A 20,921-nucleotide genomic window follows, 5' to 3' on the forward strand; every position below is an offset into this window, starting at 1 on the left:
ACTTTGACCTCTGTGTCACTATTCAATAACTTATCTTTTCTGAGTCATTTGCTAGGAACAAAAACCCTGAGCTATGCAGAGGGTCATTGTTGGCGTATTTATGCTTTCATGACTTTAGTGCTGTCAAGTCCAGTCTGCGCTGTGTGCTGCACAGGGCTGTAAAACTGGGCATATGCATGTAGATAAATAAAGCTAATGCACTCCACACCCACAGCCCACACCCGTTATAACTATGAGCCGTATATGAGGCCTTTTCTTCCAACACATTATTGTACAAATGTCTTAATGCATGCTCAATCATCCAGGTAAGTAAATCCCAAAACTGGACATGTTTATAAGTATTTACTTTTATACAGGTCATGTTTGTCAGGTATAAAAATAGAAACTAACTCCTTAAAGCATCCATCCTCTTCCTATTATATTAAATGTTATATTTAATTTTCTTTGGCGGTATCTGCATGTATGACAAAAATGGAAAATCTTTAAAGAGGCAATAAATTGCCCAAAAAGCTGCCCATAGTGCTTTTTTCTGGCTTGAATGATATGAAAGCATACATGAAATCAGCCTAGATTATGATTTAATAACATGATTTATATTATAGTCAAAAAAAAAAAGAACTGTTAAAGCTTCTGGAAATGTTCAGCACTCAGTTGCTTTCACTGTTTCTGTGTCTGCAGTGTTGTGTGCTGACAGAGTGGGCCAGATGACGAAGACCTACAGCGACATTGACGCTGTCACTCGACTGCTGGAAGAGGTACAATTCAATAAAGTAGAATAACCAGGAACCCAGGACACTGTCAGAGGGTCTGCAAGGCCGTTCGGTCACATGGTGTTATGTCATAGTCAAAACGCGGGCGGATTTATCAGGGTTGCGACAAAGAAAGCAACGTCATAAAAGCTGTTTCCATCGGCTGATATTCAAATGTAACTTCATCCTCCTCAGCTGACTGCGCTGACCAACAGAATGTAAAGCAGGGAGGAAAACAGGGTGACGTCACTGTTAAAGTATGAACCTGAGCAACCGGACAGCATTGTGAAAGCATGGCTTAGACAAACAGCACCATCACCAAACACATGACTTCCATTACTGCGAACGCAATTAATGTCAGATCTGTATATTTCTGATCATGTCAGTTATTTTTATTTCTTGTAGCACATGAAACTATTGCAGTATTTGCTTTGCTAGTAGCTTTTAATAGTACAATAAATAGTCCTGTTGATGTAGTGATAGAAACAGGAGTGGCTAGTTAACAATAAGCTTTTAATTATTGCCTCATGTTGACTGACGGGAGTTTTCCAGTGCGGCTGATGTACAAAGGTTTCCTTTTGAGGTTCATATTTAGTGATTTGTGGATATTGTGTTGCTTTTGCCACTCTCTTTTGTTTTGTCCTTTTCTTCACTGATGTATTTGAATTTACCCAACATTTAAAGCTGGTTTTAGTAATTCTGATACACGCTAAGAAGGGTTGTCTGGTGTAAAAACTGTGTTAAATCAAATATACAGATCCTTGAAACCCATTTTTCTAATAAAGGAGCAGCTGAAACAAGCATCTATATATTAAACTAGGCTAATGGTTGAGGGGTTTAGTTTACGTAGACCTGAAACAGGGGGAAATTACTAACACGGGTCTTTGCAAATGTTTAAACTATTGAAATTCATTTTGCTAAACGCAGCTTTGTCTCTGCAGAAAGAGCGTGACTTGGAGTTAGCGGCTCGCATCGGACAGTCACTGCTGAAGAAAAACAAAGCCCTCAGTGAGAGGAATGAACTGCTGGAGGAGCAAGTGGAGCACATACGAGAGGAGGTAAACAACGAATGTGTGCTCATCAGTGCTTCAGTATTTGGTGGTGGGAACTGTGTAATAATGTATGTCTGTGATGAGCTGAACGTCCTGCATGCCCCCCCCCCATCTTCTTCTGACGTCAGTCGTCTCCTTATAGGTGTCTCAGCTGCGCCATGACCTGTCCATGAAAGATGAGCTGTTACAGTTCTACACCAATGCAGCCGAAGAAAGCGATGGCGAGTCGATTACCTCTACACCGTAAGTCTCCTTTTATTACCTCCTTTCCTTGCTGCTCAGTATATTTCCTCATTGTTCCAAAAAAACAAAAAATTAATTCTAATAATATCACATTTTAACTTAAGGTTCTTTGGGTTTTAACAGGTTTTTTAATGAAAATATATAAAGTCTGTTGAATGACTTAAACTAACAAGCACAACTCTTTCCTGTGTGTTCACAGCGTCCGTCCCAGTGAACCAAGTGTGTCATCACCAAACTTTTTCCCCCTGGAGTCGTTGCAGAAGAAACTCAAGGATTTGGAGGAAGAGAATAAATCATTGCGATCTGAGGTTTGGTTTTTTTTGCATGATAGTCTAACGCGCATGCACTAGAAAACTACTTTTCTTCTTCTTTTGACTACTCAGTATGTCCTCCTTCACTATATCCATGAATTTCCACTGTCATCTTCCTCTTTTCCTCCTGCCTGACGGCTCCGTCTTCAGCATCCTTTGTCCAGTATATCCACTGTCCCTCCTCTGCTCATGTCCAGCCTTGCCTCTTTAACTTTGTCTCCAAAATATTCAACTTGAGCTGAGCTGTCAGTCTGAAGTACTCAGTGAATGACTCAGACCCACACGGCGTTCGGTAACTGTTTAGTCACTTTTATTTATATGTCACACACCCAATGTGTTTAGATCGGCACTGCTAGTTCAGCCATGGCCAGTTTTCCAGCTGGCTCCACGCTCACACTGCCGGTCCCCGACATCACTAAAAGGGAAAAGAGAGTTCATCAGCCTAATTCCCTTCACCTGGACCTCAGCCTCCCTGACACTGCCCCTCGAGCCCGCTGAGCCAAAAACCACACCCCTGCCACATACTCATTTCTGACTTGGTCCATTCTGGTCACTTCCATTGAAAATCTTCTAACTGGCCCCCAGTCTTTTTGTCAGTGTCTCCAAACCATACATCATAGCAGGTCTCACTACCATCTTATAGATTCCCTATAAAAAACATTCATATAAGAAAGTCTTATATGAATTATAAGCTTGATCTTATCTTTGCTGTGATGTGAAGTTATTTTCATTTTCCCTCCAGGCGAGTCATTTGGAGACAGAAACGATCTCCTATGAGGAAAAAGAGCAGCAACTTGTCAATGACTGTGTCAAAGAAATACGTGAGTGGCTTTTTTTGTTTATTTGTTCCCCCCCACACACACACACACACACAATCACAGTCACTCTTTAGAAGCAGTGTGGCCATAAGCTGTATTTTGCTGAACACCTGTTCTCATTCCCAGGCGATGCCAACCTGCAGATTTCCTCTCTGGCTGAAGAGCTGGCTAGGAAGACTGAGGACGCCTCCAGACAGCAGGAGGAGATCACACACCTCCTCTCCCAGATAGTCGACCTCCAGAAGAAGGCCAAGCTTGTACGAAAGTCCCGATCTCTGTCTCAGATTACATTAAACGCTAAAAATACTTTGAATGCAGTCGGTTTCACACCTGTTGTCCTGTTTTGTCTGCCGTGTTGTCAGTATGCTTTGGAAAATGAGGAGCTGACTCAGCACTTGGGTGCAGCCAAAGACGCCCAGCGACAACTCACTGCTGAGGTAGGGCAGTCCAGGGCCTGGTCACCATGGCAACAGCACTGTGTTTTCTGCATTGCCAGCTTCTGCCAGATGAGGCAAATTTGTAGTGTGACAGTTATATATATTCCTGCCATCAGATTTGTATTTTTTGTTAGATTTTATGATTTATTATTAGGATGCTAATTATAAAGTAATCATCTTCCACATGCTTCCATCAACACATGTTATTGGTCCAGTAGAGATGCTGCTGATGGCTTCTCCTGTCTTCACATATTATTATATCACCAAATTTAGCACTCACAGTATATTGTCCTTTTTAAAAACATATTTTATATCATAATAAAACAGCATGCAAAGCTCAGTCTCTCCGAGAAGCAAATTGTATGAAAATCAGTCCTGTCACTGTTTAAATGTAACTGAGAGATAAACAGGAGACAAATGACCTCCAGGCTGGAGGTGAAACACTCTGCTTCAGTGCGTTTCATTTTCTTCTCTGTAAAGCTCTTCCTCCTTTCTTCACTTTTAGTTGCAGGAGTTGCAAGACAAGTATGCAGAGTGTATGGAGATGCTGCATGAAGCTCAGGAGGAACTGAAGAACCTGAGAAATAAAACTCTCCCGCTCAGCACGGCGAGGCGTTTCCATTCCCTGGGCCTGTTCCCGATGGTGAGTGATGGAGTTAAATTTTTAAGGGTTTTTACAATGCAAAAGAAATGTACGTAGTTAGAAGAGAGACTGTCTGTCTGCATCACAACATCTTCAGTTCCCAAGTAGCAATTTGTTTCTTCTCCAGGACTCACTGGCAGCAGAAATAGAGGGCACCATGAGGAAGGAACTCCAAATGGATGATCCAGACGTAGAAGAGCAGAGGTACATATCCTTTTTTTTTTTTTTCCTCCACAGTATGATCTGATTCAGATGTTAATCATTTGTAATAATCTAAAAGTCATCCATCAACTCCATGTTTGTGTGTCTGCAGACTGCATCCGAAGCGAGTTTTCCAAACGGTGAAAAACCTCAATCTGATGCGTCAGCAGCGTTCTTCTCTAGCCCCCTCTCCTCTCAACATCCCAGGCTCCAATCAGACTTCATGCTTCACCTCAGGGCGTTCCAGCAGGGTGGGCACGCCACGCTCCAACTCCATTTATGGTAGTGAAACAGGAAGTGGGATCATCCTAGACAACAGGACTAGGAGTATCCTGGAGACGCCTGATGACGGGTATGGACATCGCTCCCGCTACGGACCGTAGATTTGAATGATGAAGCATAATGACCTGATGAAATGTATTTAATTTAGAAGCATCCCAGTTAGGTAATTAACAGAGTGCTCATTTGCAGCTGTTTTGAAATTTGATTAAGGTTCTCATTTCAAAGTTTGGCAAACACCTTGTAGTTCCAGTTTCACAAATAATTTCCCGTGTTTATTTGTCATATATGACAGTAAGTTGAAAAACGTAGTTTCTTCTCTGATTCAAACGTTTGGATTATTTTTCCAAATGACTTGTGAGGATTTTTTATACACTTAAGAGTGAAATAACACAATTATTTAAGGGTTCTTCTTATTTTTCCCCTTTTGATAGTGAATTAAATTAAACGATCATTTTATTATCTCAAAATAGAGATTAACTTTGCAAAAAACTGTACCGCTGTCTGTCTCCCTCTTCAGGTCAGAGGACTCCAACAAGCGCCCCCCTGGTACCCCTGGGACTCCGGGCAGCAGGGACTTGGAGGCAGCATTGCGTCGCCTGTCGCTCCGCCGGGACAACTACCTCTCAGAAAAACGATTCTTCGAGGAGGAGAGGGAGCGAAAGCTGGCTTACCTGGCCAAAGAGGAGGAAAAAGGAGGACCAGGAACCCCAACGGAAAGCTTGTTCTCGCTTTCCTCACATACCTCAGTTGGAAGCATCTGGTCGGGGTACTCATTCACACCCAGGTCCTACCTGCCGGAGAAGCTGCAGATTGTAAAGCCGCTAGAAGGTGATTATTCCTCTCAGAGTCACAAGTCCTCGAATCTTCCACATGATGAAAAACTAAATCAGAATTTCAGCAGTGAAAAAGCCTTTCGCAATGAAAATGAGATTTTGAAGGAAAAACACAATGAAAATCAGAACCAGGTGCAAAATTCCAGCCTCACTCCTCCCAGAGCACGCAGCCAGGGCTGTGAAACCCAAAGTCAAGCAACTCAGAGTGAGAATCAATACCTGATTTTTCACAAATGCAATCAGTCCAAGATCTTTCTGAGCGCCTCACCAGATCCTAACAAGCTGCGAAGGAGCTCCAGTTTGATGGAGCTGAGCAGTTTCTCAAGCTCACAGCCTCCGCTGGCTGTAGCCACAGGTCTGCTGGAGAGGTTGGTGCAACAGGATGGTAGTTTAAATCTGCAGCACTCCTTTTATTTTAGACATACGCAGTTGCGCTGCAGCTTTGAAATATAGGTTAGCCTGCTGTGTGTGGAGCAGTGCACTGGTTCGAAGGCTGCAGTTTAAGAATGAGAATAGTTCAATGAACGTTGTGCACACAGTAACTTATACAAAGTCGATTTAATGATTTCTTTTCCTAATATTTTATTCAAGTGTTGTACTTGGATATTGGAGCGTGTCTCAAACTATAAAGTTGTGCACAGCCATAATGTGTTAAAAAGCCTACCTAGCACATAACAACACATGCTCACTGACACATTTGCAGTGAGTGATTTCCTGTATGGTATTTGAAATGCACTTTCTGTATTTTTGAACACATGCTGAACATGTTTCTGATGCCTTGTTCTAATAGAGGAGCTTTATTTATTATTTATTGAATTCTTAGTGTTGGATTGTAGATACAGAGCAGTTATCACTATATTTATAATCTCAGAACCCTGTTTTTGTTAACATGTACTTGTTGTGACCTCTTCAATCATCCATCCACTCTCAGTATTGTCCAGTGGAACTGAAAGCTTCCTTACATCTTGTACGATGGCACCACCTAGTGTCCAAACTTGAAGTTGCAACCATTTGCGTCATAGGACAAAAATGTGTTCTCCAAGCACGTGAACTTATGAAAATGTAAAAAACAAAAAGAGATGGAAATGTTTCATTTCAAGTCTAACAGCGGTGCAGAAATAAGAAGTAATATAGAAACAATCTCAGGTGATTATTTCTTAAATGTTCATCTGTCTTCATAAATTTCTGAGCCTTTCATCAGTGTCATGATGCTGTATGTACTGTCCACCTCTTCCACTCGTCATTTGTTGGCCTTTCAGTTCACTTTGGTCTTTGCACTTTACTCTTGTTCTATTCTCCTTGTTTGCTTTCTTTGATGATTTCTTGAATAAAGTCTTCATCATTTTCCACTTTCCTTTTCTCTCATTTCTTCTGCGTTTGTTCTTTTGCACTGGCATCTCTCAAAATGCATCTCTAGTAGAAAACCATTTTTCTAGACTTGAAATTCAAGCAGTCCGGTGTGCGAAGACACTTTGGCCTATAGACATTCCTCCTTTGTCGTGACATCCACCCTCAGTGCTGTGTGCGAGAGTCTCTGTGTGCTGCATAAAGAAACGCTGTGACAGTGTTATAATCTAAGAATGTGCATTTGTTGCATATGTATGCGTTCTCGTCTCTACTTTGGAGCTTAGCCTAGTTTATATATGTGTATATATAACGTACTGACAATAATTTTCTAGTTTTCAAGCACATTTCAACACATAAACAACACCTACTGAACATAAGTGACGTCTTCGTGTTCACCTGCAATAATCAGGTGCTTTTAGAGTTTAAACAGATGTAGTTTGTTTAACCTGTGATCATTGAAAACTTGATAAGAACATATCTGTAATCGATAATCACAGATTTTGTGGTACTTTTTCTGTATGCGTGTTTAAAGGAGGTCACGAACTTGTTAAAAATAGCTGAAGCTGCTGTTGATTTTCGTGTAACTTGAAGATGTGTTTTTTCCTAGGCTCTGCTACGCTCCACGCATGGCAGCAGCTGGCTCAGCCTCACATGGGTGCTCTGCTGGATCATCGGCCCGGTGTGGTCACGAAGGGCTTCCGCACTTTGGCGCACGAACAGGAACAGGAACAGGAGGACAGCTGGCAGCTGGACCAACCAGAGGAGGATGAACTATCATGTGACTCATTTAGAGCCGTGCTAGGGGAGAGCCCTGCTCCCACGGATCTGCCTCGCTCTACCTCTACTCCCGCAGTCTGCCGCAACAAAAATGGCAACATTGAAGAAATCAGCCAGTCAGACGCACTGAATGGAACGATCTGCGCGGCGGCAGAAGCAGTTCAGGGAAATGATGGACATGTTGCAAGCATGCCCTTTCCTCTCTCCAACACGTCCCCTTCCTCTCCGCTGCCTTTTTCTCCCGAGATCAACGGGCATGTGGACCCCAAAGAGCGCCAAACCTTACAGCCAAACACTGTGGACCGCATGCCTGGTGAGGGAGCCTCTTAGCTGGGGTTACAGCACTGCATCAAACCATAACACCTTCATGTTTGCCCTGGAGCATGGGGATAAAGGGGACGAGGGTGAACAGGAGGGGTGGCGGGTTTAGGGGCAGGAGAAAGGATTCATTGGACACGTGACATCCCATCCTGCATGATCACGCTCATGTGTACACACCTGCACACGCACCCACCCCAGGAGCTGTCCCCGTGTATGCAGCCAGCGAACGGCAACGAGACAGAGTACATGTTTTTATTTTTGTTCTTTCATTTCCGTCATTTTCCATCTGCAGCCTTTCTTCTCAGTTCACACTTTCTTTTGCTGCCACTTTTTTTCCTTTATTTCAGCCAATTACGCTTACACTCAAAGTTTTTCATCTTTTGCAAAGTCTTTAGTATCTTTAGGTATATTCTATAAAACATTTTAGACACTATTTAGGAGCAGGAGGGTTTAATATTTCATGCTAAGCTATACTGTTTTGTAGCACACAAGCACGCAGATACAGAAAGAAATTTGGCAGGTCAAGTGCTGTTGGGGCAGCTGTTCGAGTCACATGAACTCGTAGCGCTTGCGGCTAGCTAATATTGGAGCCTACTGAGCAGCTTTGGTGTGGAGGACTGCCGTGCCATTGATATTCTCTTGTCCCAGAGTACAAATCTTGTGGGAGTGGGTGGCTTTAACTTTACGGCTACGAGCCAAAAATGAGAGAGAGAATTTAAAACCCAAAGCTTTATTTTTATTAAGTCAACATGGTACCATTTAAAATGGAGAAGAGGCGCAGACTTTGTAGTGCTATAACTGTAATTAATATGAATGTAAAAGCAGAGCACAACTTGAGAGGCATGGATCTCTTTATTAACACTAAAAAGTTAAAGTGTTGCAGTGAATCAGCCCCGTGTGGCCTTGGTTGTAACTTTAATACCACTGCAATGAAAAATCTGCCTCATAACTTAACTCTTCTACCTCATCTAAGTGTTTCATAATTTATAAAAGATCAAAGTGGAATAAACGCATCTTTATGCTTTAGGTATACAAACTGAATATTCAGTCACATCAGATGAGTGTGTGACTGATTCAGCTGCTGCTTCTTGTTGTCGAGGCTCACCCTTAGCAACTACATTTTCACAACCAAGGCTATTAGCTGGGATAGACTTCGAGTTTCTCTAACAGAAACAAGTATACTGGGGGGGCTAATGTTAGCTGGGGCTTTCGCTCGGGTCCTGTACTATGCCCACGGTCTATTTTCTCCACGTTGTTGTTAACATTTTTTTTGCCTCGTTGTGTTTGGTCTATTTTGTGTCAACACTAAAAATCTTCCCCTCTCTTCTTTTTTTCCTTCCCTTCCTTTCTCCTCTAGTTCTTTTCCCAGGGAAGTGTATGTCCCACACTAGCTCCACATATACCTTCACCACCTGCAGGATTCTCCACCCCTCTGATCAGCTGACCACTGCATCCCCCAGGTAAAGAATAAATAAACACATCAACACTTAAATACTTCATTGATAAACCTTTGTCTTTAGCCTGATTTGTGTAATGACAAACAACAGCTGGCAGTCAGACATATTGTTTTGTACTAAATGGCAGACCTGAAGTAGTAGGTAATTGAACGAGCCAGGTTTTCTCTGATTTTCATTCCAGACAGGGCTTCTGTGTTGCCGTAGACCTGGCGCATAACGCTCAATGTCTTGATTGGCTTAACAGGTCATGTGACGAGGAAGAAGAACTGGAGTTGTATCACATGGTTGTTATGGCCGAAGTAGAGCAGACCCATTGAGTGCACCTACTAGTGTGCGCATGGGTGAGGAAATGCATGGTAGTGCATTTCTAAAGATTTGCTGGTGTGTGAAGCAGAATAACTTTGGGGAATTTGCACCGTCTCTCTTTTGTCTGGTCAAACTTAGTGGGCAGCGACTTGTGGGCAGTGACTTGTGGGCAGCTGCGTGAGGCAAATTTCACAAGCACTAAACTGTGAAAAAGCTCTGCAAACACAAACATGTCATTTTTAAAAGCTGTGTCCTCTAGTTAGTCACTGGACAGTGTGCTTCTTATTTGCCTCATAAGTTTCCCTGTTAGGAAGCCGCTTTGTAACTAACAAACCTGACATCCAGGAATCCAATCACTGATCCAATCTGATTAAATCTAACTGTGTTATACTCGGTGGAAATAAACTAAGCAAAGAGGTCCATTTTTTTTTTTTTTTTTTTTTTGATTGAACAAAGTGTTCTGAGAATTGGCTGAAAGGAGATCACTCACTTTTAATGCTTAAGGTCAGCTTTCATCTTGGAGTCAGTTAGTTTACAGTCTCAGTTTTTCTGGCACTTTTCCTATTAGATAAATGTCACGTGACGGTGTACTCCCTGCAGAGCGGTTAAGGGCTACAAATTGGACTGCTGTGCTTAATGTTTCTTCACCATGTATACGGGGCTTGATTAACTAACTTTCTGTGTGATTAAATTGTTTAATGTGTGAACAATGTGTCAATCAGACTTGATGTTTCTGAGTTTTAAGAGTACAAATCAATGTGCAGACTTGAGCTTAAACTTGTGTGCACGGCTCAGTCTTCCAGAACAGGATAAGATTTAATAGTCATATTAAAGGCTGGTGGTGTCTGTATAATTTTGGTTATGCTTACTCATCATTTTTCTTTTGTTGTCCTTCCATTCCTCTCCAGCCCAGCCATGGCTGCGTGTCAGAGCAGTACCTGCCCGGGCACGCCTTCCCTTACTGCCTCCCCTGTACCCTTCTCAGCCCCACCCACGCCTTCCTACACACCCTGCTGCACACCTCGCCGCCTTTCCCTCTCCCTCTCCCTCGCCGAGTCCTCCACCAACCTTAGGGACTCCACTAAAACCACCAGCACCTCTCTAGGCCTGGTGCGCCTCCTGCTGGAGAATGGAATTTCTGCCTCAGTGTACAACCCACGCAGCTGGGACCGAGGGCTGGATGCTTCGGCAGTGTTGGGAGGGGTTCAAGCACAGAGGTGCACAGAGAGACCGGAGCAGGGTGGAGTCAAGCACCTGGGAAAACGTCCAGACACCCTCCTCCTCCTTCAGCCATCCAGCCCACCCAGCTCACCTCACTCCAAATCGGCTTCCTCGATCGCTACAGGCCCCATGTTTCAGTTCAGCCCTTCCGATGACGACCCGCCGTTCTACGATACCTTCCTCGCTTCTAAGCCGGCTCGTACAATTTTGAGGGAAGTGCTGGGGGAGGCAGAAAGGGAGAAGGAGGGCCAGGTGGACGATGACAACCAAACAGAGATGATCAATCTGCGGCTTGTGGACAAACTGAAGAGTTTTCGCACCCTTTCCCCACATTCTGCTTCAGCTTCATCTGGAAGTACTCTGTTAGGCCCCTTTGGTTCTGCTGGACTGGGGAACAGCGCACTGGGTGGGGGGCTTCCAGGACTGAGGAGGAATCGAAGCTATCCCGCCATGGTGGGGGCCAGCATGGTGATGAAAGACCCAGGAGGCCCCCCCAGCACAGAGATACTCATACCGCATACGATGCAAACCTCACATACACAACAACTCACAGCGCACACACAGGAAACGGGCAAAGTGCAAACAAAAAAGAAGACATTGGTCACAAAAGGCGTGCACGTACCACAGACTCTAAATGCACTGGAAATGGTCACATCGCAGACGATAATACAGAGACACACCAGGCCAAAAGGCGAGGTGGGGGATTCGACCACACACGACCAACACAACGATGAAGAAACCGGGACATAATGGAAGCATTAAGCGCATTACATCATATTACAACACACAGTCTCGCGTATTTTACAGAGCAGTACAGTACTTATGACACGACCACACGTGCACAACCACACACACTCATTTACAAAACAAAACAGCATAAGCAACTACACCGCAGTCATCTCTCCCGGACGAAAAAGGTTAAAAAAACAGATGAGTGACACAGTCCAACTACAATTATTCATCTTTCTAAACAGTCATGATAAGTGAGCTGGGATGGAAATACTGGCTAAGAACTGTTACACTGTGTTATACTCATATTCTGTCAGGCCAGACTAATGATGTTGCCTTCTTGTCTGTTGTAACTGCCCAGTATATTGGACATACAGTATACTGTGTCATATAGTATAATATTAAAGGCCCAATCTGGTGCACGTGTCGCCCACGTTACCTGTTTTTGCAGAAAAATGTAACAAATTCTTCTTGATTTATGCAGAAACTGGGGTTCTACACTGTGTACTGTTGGACTACACAGTCGGTGCATTCACACCACCAGATGTAATCTTTACTTTTAAGATTACACATGGCCATACACCAGATGTAATGTGTATGTCCTATGTAAACCTGCTGATACTACAAACAAGATACTCCTCCAGTTTTTGGCTTTGCTTTCTAACTTTTAACTCGATGTGCAGCCAAGGAGTGTTTGTCGTGTCCAGTCCAGTGTTGCCAAAGACCGTCAGCCAAAGCGAAACTAGAAGAGCTTCAGTTTAGGAACTGGAAGAAAAAAGTTTTGAATGACTGTGATTTCTGCAGTGACGACTCATTAAATGTAATCTGCTCGATATTTAAGTCGCGGTTAGAGACAAAGGCAATCTGACTAAACTAACATACAAACAGTGGTCCTATTAATGTCTTTTTTAAAACCTTTCAGATCGTGCTTGTCTCTAATTGTGACAGATGTAGTCCAGACTGCATTTTATGAATGCTACTCCTGCATTATGTGTGTGTTGCAATGCAGTGGAGTTAGCTGAAAGCTATGCTACGTAGCAGTGGCCATGGCTCTAGAGATCGAGATTATTTTCTGCCAGCAACCCCTCCCCTCTTTGTAATTTATACTTTCAGAGAGAATCCAGATTGGGGCTTTATGTCCTCTTGCTGTGACTGAATTTTCTTATGTGCCTAAAAACAAACATACTGTATGTCTGTAGAATATGGATCTGCGTTTGTTTTAGTTGATTACTTCATATTTTATGTTGCCTTTATTATTATTATTATTATTATTATTATTATTATTATTATTATTAATATTATTATTATTATTGTACGGTATGCAGTAGAGAGGGTACATAAATGTACCTATGCCAATTTAAGGTGTTTGTGGCTCTGTTTTTGTCATTTAAAAAAATTGGGGGGCGTTTGATGCACATGTGAAGGGGGATACAGACCAGGTCTAGATACAGACATCTGCTAAAGCACTGTGACTACAGACCTGCAGAGAACACGAGTACTCCTCCCCCCCCCCCCCACAATTTTGGCTCACCTCTGTTTTTGTATTTGTCTAGTCAGCTGGAGGACGACAATGAATGTTGGGTGATTTGATTGAGATTTCGATGCATGAAGTGGTCGATAACATTTTAAGTCCTGCAAAATCCAGATGGAAGCTGCCACATTGCAAAAACCTCTGCAACATGCTAACCGCTGAGCTTTCACCGTAAACCAAAGTTATATGCTGGTGAATACTGGGAGGGACCATTGTCGTGCAGGCTTGAAGTTAGTTTCCTTCATTTCTTTTTTTTTTTTTGCTCATATTGCATGTGCCCCTTGTAGCAGAATAATTTGCATACATGCTGACACCTTTGTTATTTATTCTGTCAAGCATGCGCAGGAGTAAAAAAGGATTAAAGCAATATTAAACAAGACTTGATTTCTGAATGTAACTGTAAAAAAAAAAAAAGATTTTTAAAAAATGGAGCGACTTGAAATATTCACGCTGGTTTTAATAGCTTGTTGTTTCGTCTGCAACAGTTTCCTGCTGATGGTTTGGTGTCACTGAAGCGGGTCCAGTTGCTGCCGTTTGAACTCACACTTTGATGCTCGCTTATGAAGCGGGGGATTTTTAAGCACATCAACTGTCATATTTTCACCCATCCGATTTGTCAAACAGACTTTCTTTTGTTCATTGCCACTCTGACATTTTGTTGTGCACATTGTTTCCATTAGAGTTCGAGTTTGGGCATTGCACCTGGACCAGTGAGTGTTTAGTGGGATGAATGGATGCTGACCTGCTGTGGTTCTTGATGATTAAATGACTAAACAAGCAAAGGTTTTTTTTGGTGGAGGGGGGGGAAACGGATACTTAGCAATCATTGAAGTATGTGGATTGTAAAAAGTAAGCACATCTGTCATGACAGCTGTTTAAATGAAGGAATTTTGAGGATTTTATTTATTTTGAAATCTCATAAAAGCATTTGGAATCCTTTCATTCATTATATTAATCAGTTTTTTTGGCACTTATATTAAAATCTTAAAAACATTTCCATTTCTAACAGTGGGTAAAAACCCGACAGTACACTGATGCTGCTCAATGCTTCATGGCAGAGCAAGGTGTTTGTCAAAATCAGACCATTTTCAGTATTTAAAAAAACAAATGATAAGACTGAAGAAACAAGGAGATGGCGTATGTGTGTTTGTGCGTGTATGCTTTGCTTTTGTGTGTGTGTGTGTGTGTGTGTGTGTGTCAATTCATCTGAATGTAATTTATGACAAACAGTAATCCGCTGTAGGGCCATACATTTGTGTACAGTATGTTGATTTAAGTTCCGTTTGTGTTAACCTCATGAAAGGGAACTATTATTGCATTGTAAATGTATGCAACACAGATAGTCATGCTAACTTGAAAAAAACGAAGAGGCATTTGAGTTGTTTATTTTTGGGTAAAGAGAGGAAAACTGATGAGTTCTATTCTACAGAACTGACTGTACTGTCAAATAAATAAATAAATAAATAAATAAAGACTTTGTTTTGCTTCATTCCATTAAAAGTACACTTTTTTTTATGTGTCGAATCACAATAAGTCACTTCAAGCTGCTCGACGTTCTAAGGTGAAGAGTAGTGCTGTGTGATTGTGCAAATACCAAGTACATACAGAGCCAATATTACCGACACTAATACTTAATGTTACCTATAAAGGCTGATGGATGCGGTGTAGGGGAGAGTAACGCGTTATCATTTATGAGATCATCAATTTGCAAATTCTGAACACATTTTAATGGCCACATTTTACTTAATAAAACAAAAATCACCTTTCATATTTTCATATATTGAGTGTTAGTGGTTTGGGGACTGGTTGGGGTTGAGGGAGGGGAGGCGAGACAAAGCCACCAGAAATTAGTAATAAATAATGACTACATGCAGAGCGGTGTGTAAACACAGGGCATCATGGGAATCCCCCAGGAGCCAAGGGCTATTGAAGCATAACTGAGGGTGGGTTTAGGGTCACCTGATCCAGCCCTAACTACAAACTTTGTCAAAAATAAACGTTTTAAGCCTAATCTTAAAAGCAGAGAGGGTGTCTGTCTCCTGAATCCAAACTGGGAGTTGGTTTTAAAAAAAGCTGAGGCCTCTGCCTCCCATTACTTTTAAATACCCTAAGAACCATAAGCCAGCAGCCTGGGAGTGAAAAGCTCAATTCGACACATAACTTTACTTAACTTTAGTATAACTACAAAATCTCACCAAAACCCACTAAATTATGCAGAATTATTCACCCCCTGCTTGGACTACAACAGTTTTGTGCATCTGCTGCCAGAGCTCAGCAGCTGGTCCAGGCCTCTCTCATGCATCTCTCTCCACACCTAAGTTGCCAGACCCTTCACTCAAAAAATAACAGCTGCACTCCTTTGACTCTGCTGCCTCGTTTTCTTCTTTATACAAATGAGCGAGCATATTGCCACGAAACGTGTAACACCTTAGAGATCGTCTAGTCAACGGGGTGGAGCCCTTTCATTGTAACTACTTTTTAAGCAATCCACCTGTTTACTAATTTAAGTATTACTGCGGGCATTTCTCCCCATAAATGAACACCAAAGAACAGTAGATGGCACTGAGTTTCTACTGCTTTGGTTCTACTTACAGTTGTATTCCACAGGGTGGCGCTGTCGCTCAGACCCAGAATGGACAGCTGGCATAAACACAAACCACAGCCAAGCCAATAAGCCTTCAGAAAGAAAGTAAACCAGCAATCAAAGATTAAGTGAAGGTCTAGTAAACCCACATGTGCTCCTCTTGGCCTCGATAAAGATCAGCAGATCTCTCCCAGGCTTCTTTCTTTAAGGCTGCTTCAGTGATGCTCAGACACACCAGCATAATAAGTTACACCGTCAGTAATAACGAATATTAGAGCAGCCAAAGGAACATGTTCGGGTGTCCTGCAGTAAATATGATGATCCAAACTGAGATGGAAAATGTGACTATGTTAACGTAATGATTTCTTAAAGATCATGGTGGAGGGATCTCAGCCGAGACAGAGCAATCCTGCTCACTGAATGAAAAGAGAGCACAGATGGATGGGGAGCACCGGTTAGTTGTGAGGTGGGCTTTAATGCTTGGAGAAGCAATGGCCGGTGTGTGTGTGTGTGTTTGTGTGCGCGCTCCCACAGAGGATATGAGAGCATTCTGCAGATCTGAGTCAGCCAGAACATGAACAGATGGAAAAGTAAAGATAAGAAAAGCTTGTGTCGTGATTATATTTGAGTTTAGATTAACAATAGTTGGTTACAGTTCATCATCTGTGGAGGAAGATCAAAGTTACTGCAAACTTAGTGGAAATGATGGAGAAAGCAAAACACCTCCTAAAAACCCCGGCTTCAAACTGACTTGGTGAATCTGTCCTGATGTAAAGTAGCGCCACATCTCCAACTCAATCACGGTGTAATTAACAACAGCTCGGTAAGAACCTCGACTTCAGCAACAGTTCATGTGATCGTAGCTTCAAGAGGCGAATCCCGATGGGGTGAATACTCCAATCTTTTCCACTGTGACAGAAAGCAGAGTACTCAGGCCTCTTCCAGAAACCTCAAACAAACACTACAAAATCAGATAAATATTTTTTGTGTGATTTGTGATGAAAATGATACGGGCCACTTACTTAGCTTCATCTCTTCCCCTACCAAATTAAATTTGGAAGAAAATGAATCCAAGAGGTGTTGAGTTACTGACTTTTAGCTCACACTTTCACTGGCTGGGAATTTGTACAAGCATGCACCTTTTCCACAAGTGTAGTGTATGCCCTTGGGGTGCAGAGGCATTGCTGTAAAAATATATCATTTAACATAAATGTTTACAGCACATTCAACATCACATTTGTCACAAAAGGCTTAACTGTAACTATATCATATAGGATATGATATACAGTACTGGGCAAAGGTCTTGTGCCACCATTCATTTTATCTAGGAATGTGGGGAATTGTGTTTTTCTATCCAGGTATTGCATGGTGGTTCAAAATCGTACTATTCTGCTTTCATCATTCCATCAGTGTTGATATGATCCAAACACCACTGTCTGAAATGCAGCGGAAATCATGACAGTTACCAGCAAAAATTTCAAATTTGGTTTCATCACTCACTTTATCCCTTTGCTTCCAGCCAACCTCCAACTGAGACAGTTTCTGATGAGGCTTCAGACTCTCAGGTCCTTACTCGCTGTTTTCCTGTTTCTTAAAGAAATGACTGAGACTTTCATCTGCCGTGGATAGCTTTTCAGGCCTTCCCCTTTTTTCTTGTCCTACACTTTACTCAAATTTTCAAGGAAACCAAGCATGCTGACACGCTTGGTTTCTTTTTACTTACTCTTTTGGAATTATCTTGTTGCTATAAAAATACTCTTTTATGCTTTTTAAACTTTTATTTTTGGTATCTTTTATATGTACAAATTAAGAAATTGGAACTAATTATGTATTTTTCTCAAAAGCTGCTGGTAACAAAGTGTCTAAAGATACTTGGTTCTTTGTTAAGTCGTTTGCAGACACAACACTGGTTCATCCCATGAGTTAGGTGCACTTTTAATGATTGATTCATTCATAGGCCACTGTTATATGACTTAACAAACAAGCAGGCAAAGAAAAAAAAAGCAACTACTGAAAATGATCAAATACAAGGCATGGACTGAAAATGTGTGAAAAACAATGTGAAAAGAAAAACTTTGAGAGACCTTCAGAAAGCCTGCAGAACTATTTGAGCAAGAGTTCCTCATTGAAAGAAAGTAAGTTGGGCTCATCAACATAGCACCTTGCTGCAAAGCTTAGACAGTAAACTGAGTACCTCAGTCAAAGACCTTCAAACACTCTAAAGAAGACACATATACAAGTTAATCTCTCTGTTGCCTGACTAAATGTTTATCACTGACTTTGGGTACTTTGAGCCAGAATCACAGAATGCAACAACTGACTCTATGACACCAGTCAGCCAAGTTTTCTTTTAAAAACTCTTCTCAAATTCATTTTGTTTCACGCCACATTTTCCACAGTAGTTTCCCCTCATGACTCATGTTAATTAACCTGAGACAAAACTGGTCCCTCATTCATATTCATATCTGCAGAGTGTGGACACAAAAGTGTAATGCTTCTAATTCTGTAAATATGCTGCAGAAATATACTCCATCCATCCTTTCGCTTCCGCTTTAGAAATATACTCCTTAAACTAATTTGCTGATTTCCCCCCTCCAGCAACTATTTGCTGTATGATCTTAATGTCTTTCCTGTTACGACTTAGTCTGATCACCACATCTGTACAGGTGCTGGGTTGTATTGTCTGCACTGTAACACTAATTTTACACTCCACATATCCCTTGTTCCAGGTTCTTTCACTTTAGAACTTTGTGTTTCCTGTTTGAAAAATAAGGCCCTCCAGGCACCTGTTAAGTCACCAGCAGCAGGAATGTGACCCACTTCCATTGACTGTGTTTACATGCAGGCACTCACAGGCTGCTAATTGTCTGGTGCTTTCCTCTCTCTCTCATTAACACAGTGATGAGTTGGAAGCAAGAACTGCAATCAAGCATTTGTGATAACTGGCAACGAGTCTTTCACAGTTACTGGGAAAGAAATTTATACACAAATATTTGTGTATGTGTTTGTCTTAAAGTTCCAGATTGAAGCTGAGAAAAGTATAACAGCAACTAGACAGAAACAGTGGTAACCTACCTGGTGTGGCAAGTTTTGAAGCTCATTTATGGTTTGTCCCCACTTTGACTAACTCACTTCAACCCCTTTTTTTAGCCATTCAGAAGTCGCCCTGCTGTGTGTTTTGGGTTATTGTGCTCCTGCCAATAACCCAAGTGTGCTTTAGCTTTAAGTTGTGAAGTGATGGCAGGAAATTGTCCTTCATGGTCCCATCAGTTATGACATGTTGTTGACAAATGAACCTAATATGCATCTATTTGGACTGACAGTGAACCTGTCAAAATGACTCCAGCTTGCCAGATCTTCTTCCTGTGAGTTACCAAAATTCTGCTACTTGCTTGTTTACAGTAGGTACTGTAGGCAGCATATGTACGCTAAGTACATATGCTAGTAATATAAAAAGTCTCATATTAGGTTACTAATCATTACTCAAAAATACCATTAGATTAGATAATAGTTTGGAACAGCACTGACACAAACAAACAGTGTCAGAATGATGAGGTTAATGTGGTTCCTGCCCATCTGTAATATTACTAGGAAGTGTTAAATTAGCAGAATAACAGAATTTTTGTGTTTGAATGTGTTATGTTTCTCTTAAAGTACTGCACTGAAGCCTACCTTACCAATTCCATAAGATAAGGTAATGAAATGTGGCACCAAGTTTAAAAAGCACATGACATAAACGGGTCACGGCTTCAACAGCAGTCGTGGAGAGAGGTGAGAGAAAGGACCCAAGTACAGGCACCGACAAAGGACTTATTGCGAGTGAACCTTTATGAAGATTGTTTAAATAAATATTACAAGTCTATGCAAATTCACAACCCTAACAACATAACCGCTATAAAAATGTAACTTTTGTACCACCATATTTTCACATACTTACATTTAAAAGTGTATTCGTCTCCCGGTTTATCTTGTGCCGCCATCGTTACGTGAATGAAGTTGTTCTGGGCTGGCAAGCTATCGAGCCGGTGGGGTGACAGACGTCACCGAAAACGTTCCATGCACTTTTGCAAATATGCAATATCTTGACAAACAAAGCAGATATTTGAAGTTTAAACACCCACATTCTCGCCTGAAAATATGTTAAAAGTTTATTTTGTGACCCAGAAAGATTAATAAGAGTAATTTTAAAACTTAGTAGCGGCCGCCATTAGCCGGAAACTGGAGCTTGGCTGGGCCGCGCTATGAATTCTGGGATATGGTGGGCCACGAAGGACACACCCGACCCATCCTTCAAATTCGGAAAAAGGAGCACGCATTTGTCGGCTGCATTCGGAGGGGTCTACGAATTTGGACAGCCTTCGGTGCGTCGCTGTGACGTAATCGGTCTACAAATGCGGCCTCAGGAGGATGCAGCCCATGAATTTGGACACGACATTTATTTACAGTAAGGAAATGAGAAACAAACACAAGCAGAACATAGCAATGACTAGACTAAAGCAGAAACCTAAACTAGGAGAAAATAAAAGGACTCAGAGGAACAAAAACATGAGATATAGAATACAGACATAGCTGGACTGGCCATCGGGCATACCGGGCATTTGCCCGGTGGGCCGCTGGCGATTTTTTGTTTTTATGGGCCGATGGATTTTTTTTTTTTTTTTTTTTTTTAGGAAGGGTATATATAATGAAAGGTGTTGGATTGGCCAATTGGTCATCATCGACTCTGGGCTGGACCAATTACAGCCGAGGAGGCCGGATGCACCCTCCCCCCTGTTTAGCAATCACGTGATTTTCGCGCATTGCATGCCGGGAACTCGTGGCAAAACAATCCAAGTACCGCATCAAATGCAAGCGTTTGCAGCACCGCAAAACGTTCATTCTCCGGTTCCAATACCTTCTTGTTTTTTCTTTGCCGCACAAAAAAGGAATGTACAAAACAAAAGGAGAACAATGCCGGTCCGTACAAAGACAGACTCGACGAAAAGACAAAGAAAAGATACGAGGAAAAATCAAAGGAGTGAAAGGGTCAGACCCTTACGAGCACACAGAGGGACAAAAGACGTTAGCGTGCTGCCCAAC

At 42.0% G+C, this 20,921-nt stretch overlaps 1 protein-coding gene across 4 annotated transcripts in view; it reads left to right on the forward strand.

The window, feature by feature from the left end:
• trak1a (trafficking protein, kinesin binding 1a) overlaps positions 1-14,732 on the forward strand; it is a 37,124-nt gene extending 22,392 nt beyond the window's left edge. For all 4 annotated transcript variants that reach the window (XM_085473282.1, XM_085473280.1, XM_085473281.1 and 1 more), the window contains 14 exons: positions 679-755; positions 1,691-1,807; positions 1,944-2,044; positions 2,244-2,352; positions 3,098-3,176; positions 3,300-3,430; positions 3,536-3,610; positions 4,116-4,253; positions 4,381-4,457; positions 4,567-4,806; positions 5,254-5,564; positions 7,524-8,006; positions 9,372-9,474; positions 10,686-14,732. In XM_085473282.1, coding sequence (XP_085329408.1) covers positions 705-755; positions 1,691-1,807; positions 1,944-2,044; positions 2,244-2,352; positions 3,098-3,176; positions 3,300-3,430; positions 3,536-3,610; positions 4,116-4,253; positions 4,381-4,457; positions 4,567-4,806; positions 5,254-5,564; positions 7,524-8,006; positions 9,372-9,474; positions 10,686-11,748 — 3,078 coding nt within the window. In that variant the 5' untranslated portion in view covers positions 679-704 and the 3' untranslated portion in view covers positions 11,749-14,732. The remainder of the gene's footprint in view (positions 1-678; positions 756-1,690; positions 1,808-1,943; positions 2,045-2,243; positions 2,353-3,097; positions 3,177-3,299; positions 3,431-3,535; positions 3,611-4,115; positions 4,254-4,380; positions 4,458-4,566; positions 4,807-5,253; positions 5,565-7,523; positions 8,007-9,371; positions 9,475-10,685) is intronic.
• Positions 14,733-20,921: the final 6,189 nt, after the last annotated feature.

Source organism: Copadichromis virginalis, linkage group LG11, assembly GCF_057382275.1.
Source record: "Copadichromis virginalis isolate Kocher_CV1m ecotype Utaka linkage group LG11, C_Virginalis_male_GT1.1, whole genome shotgun sequence".
NCBI lineage: Eukaryota > Metazoa > Chordata > Actinopteri > Cichliformes > Cichlidae > Copadichromis > Copadichromis virginalis.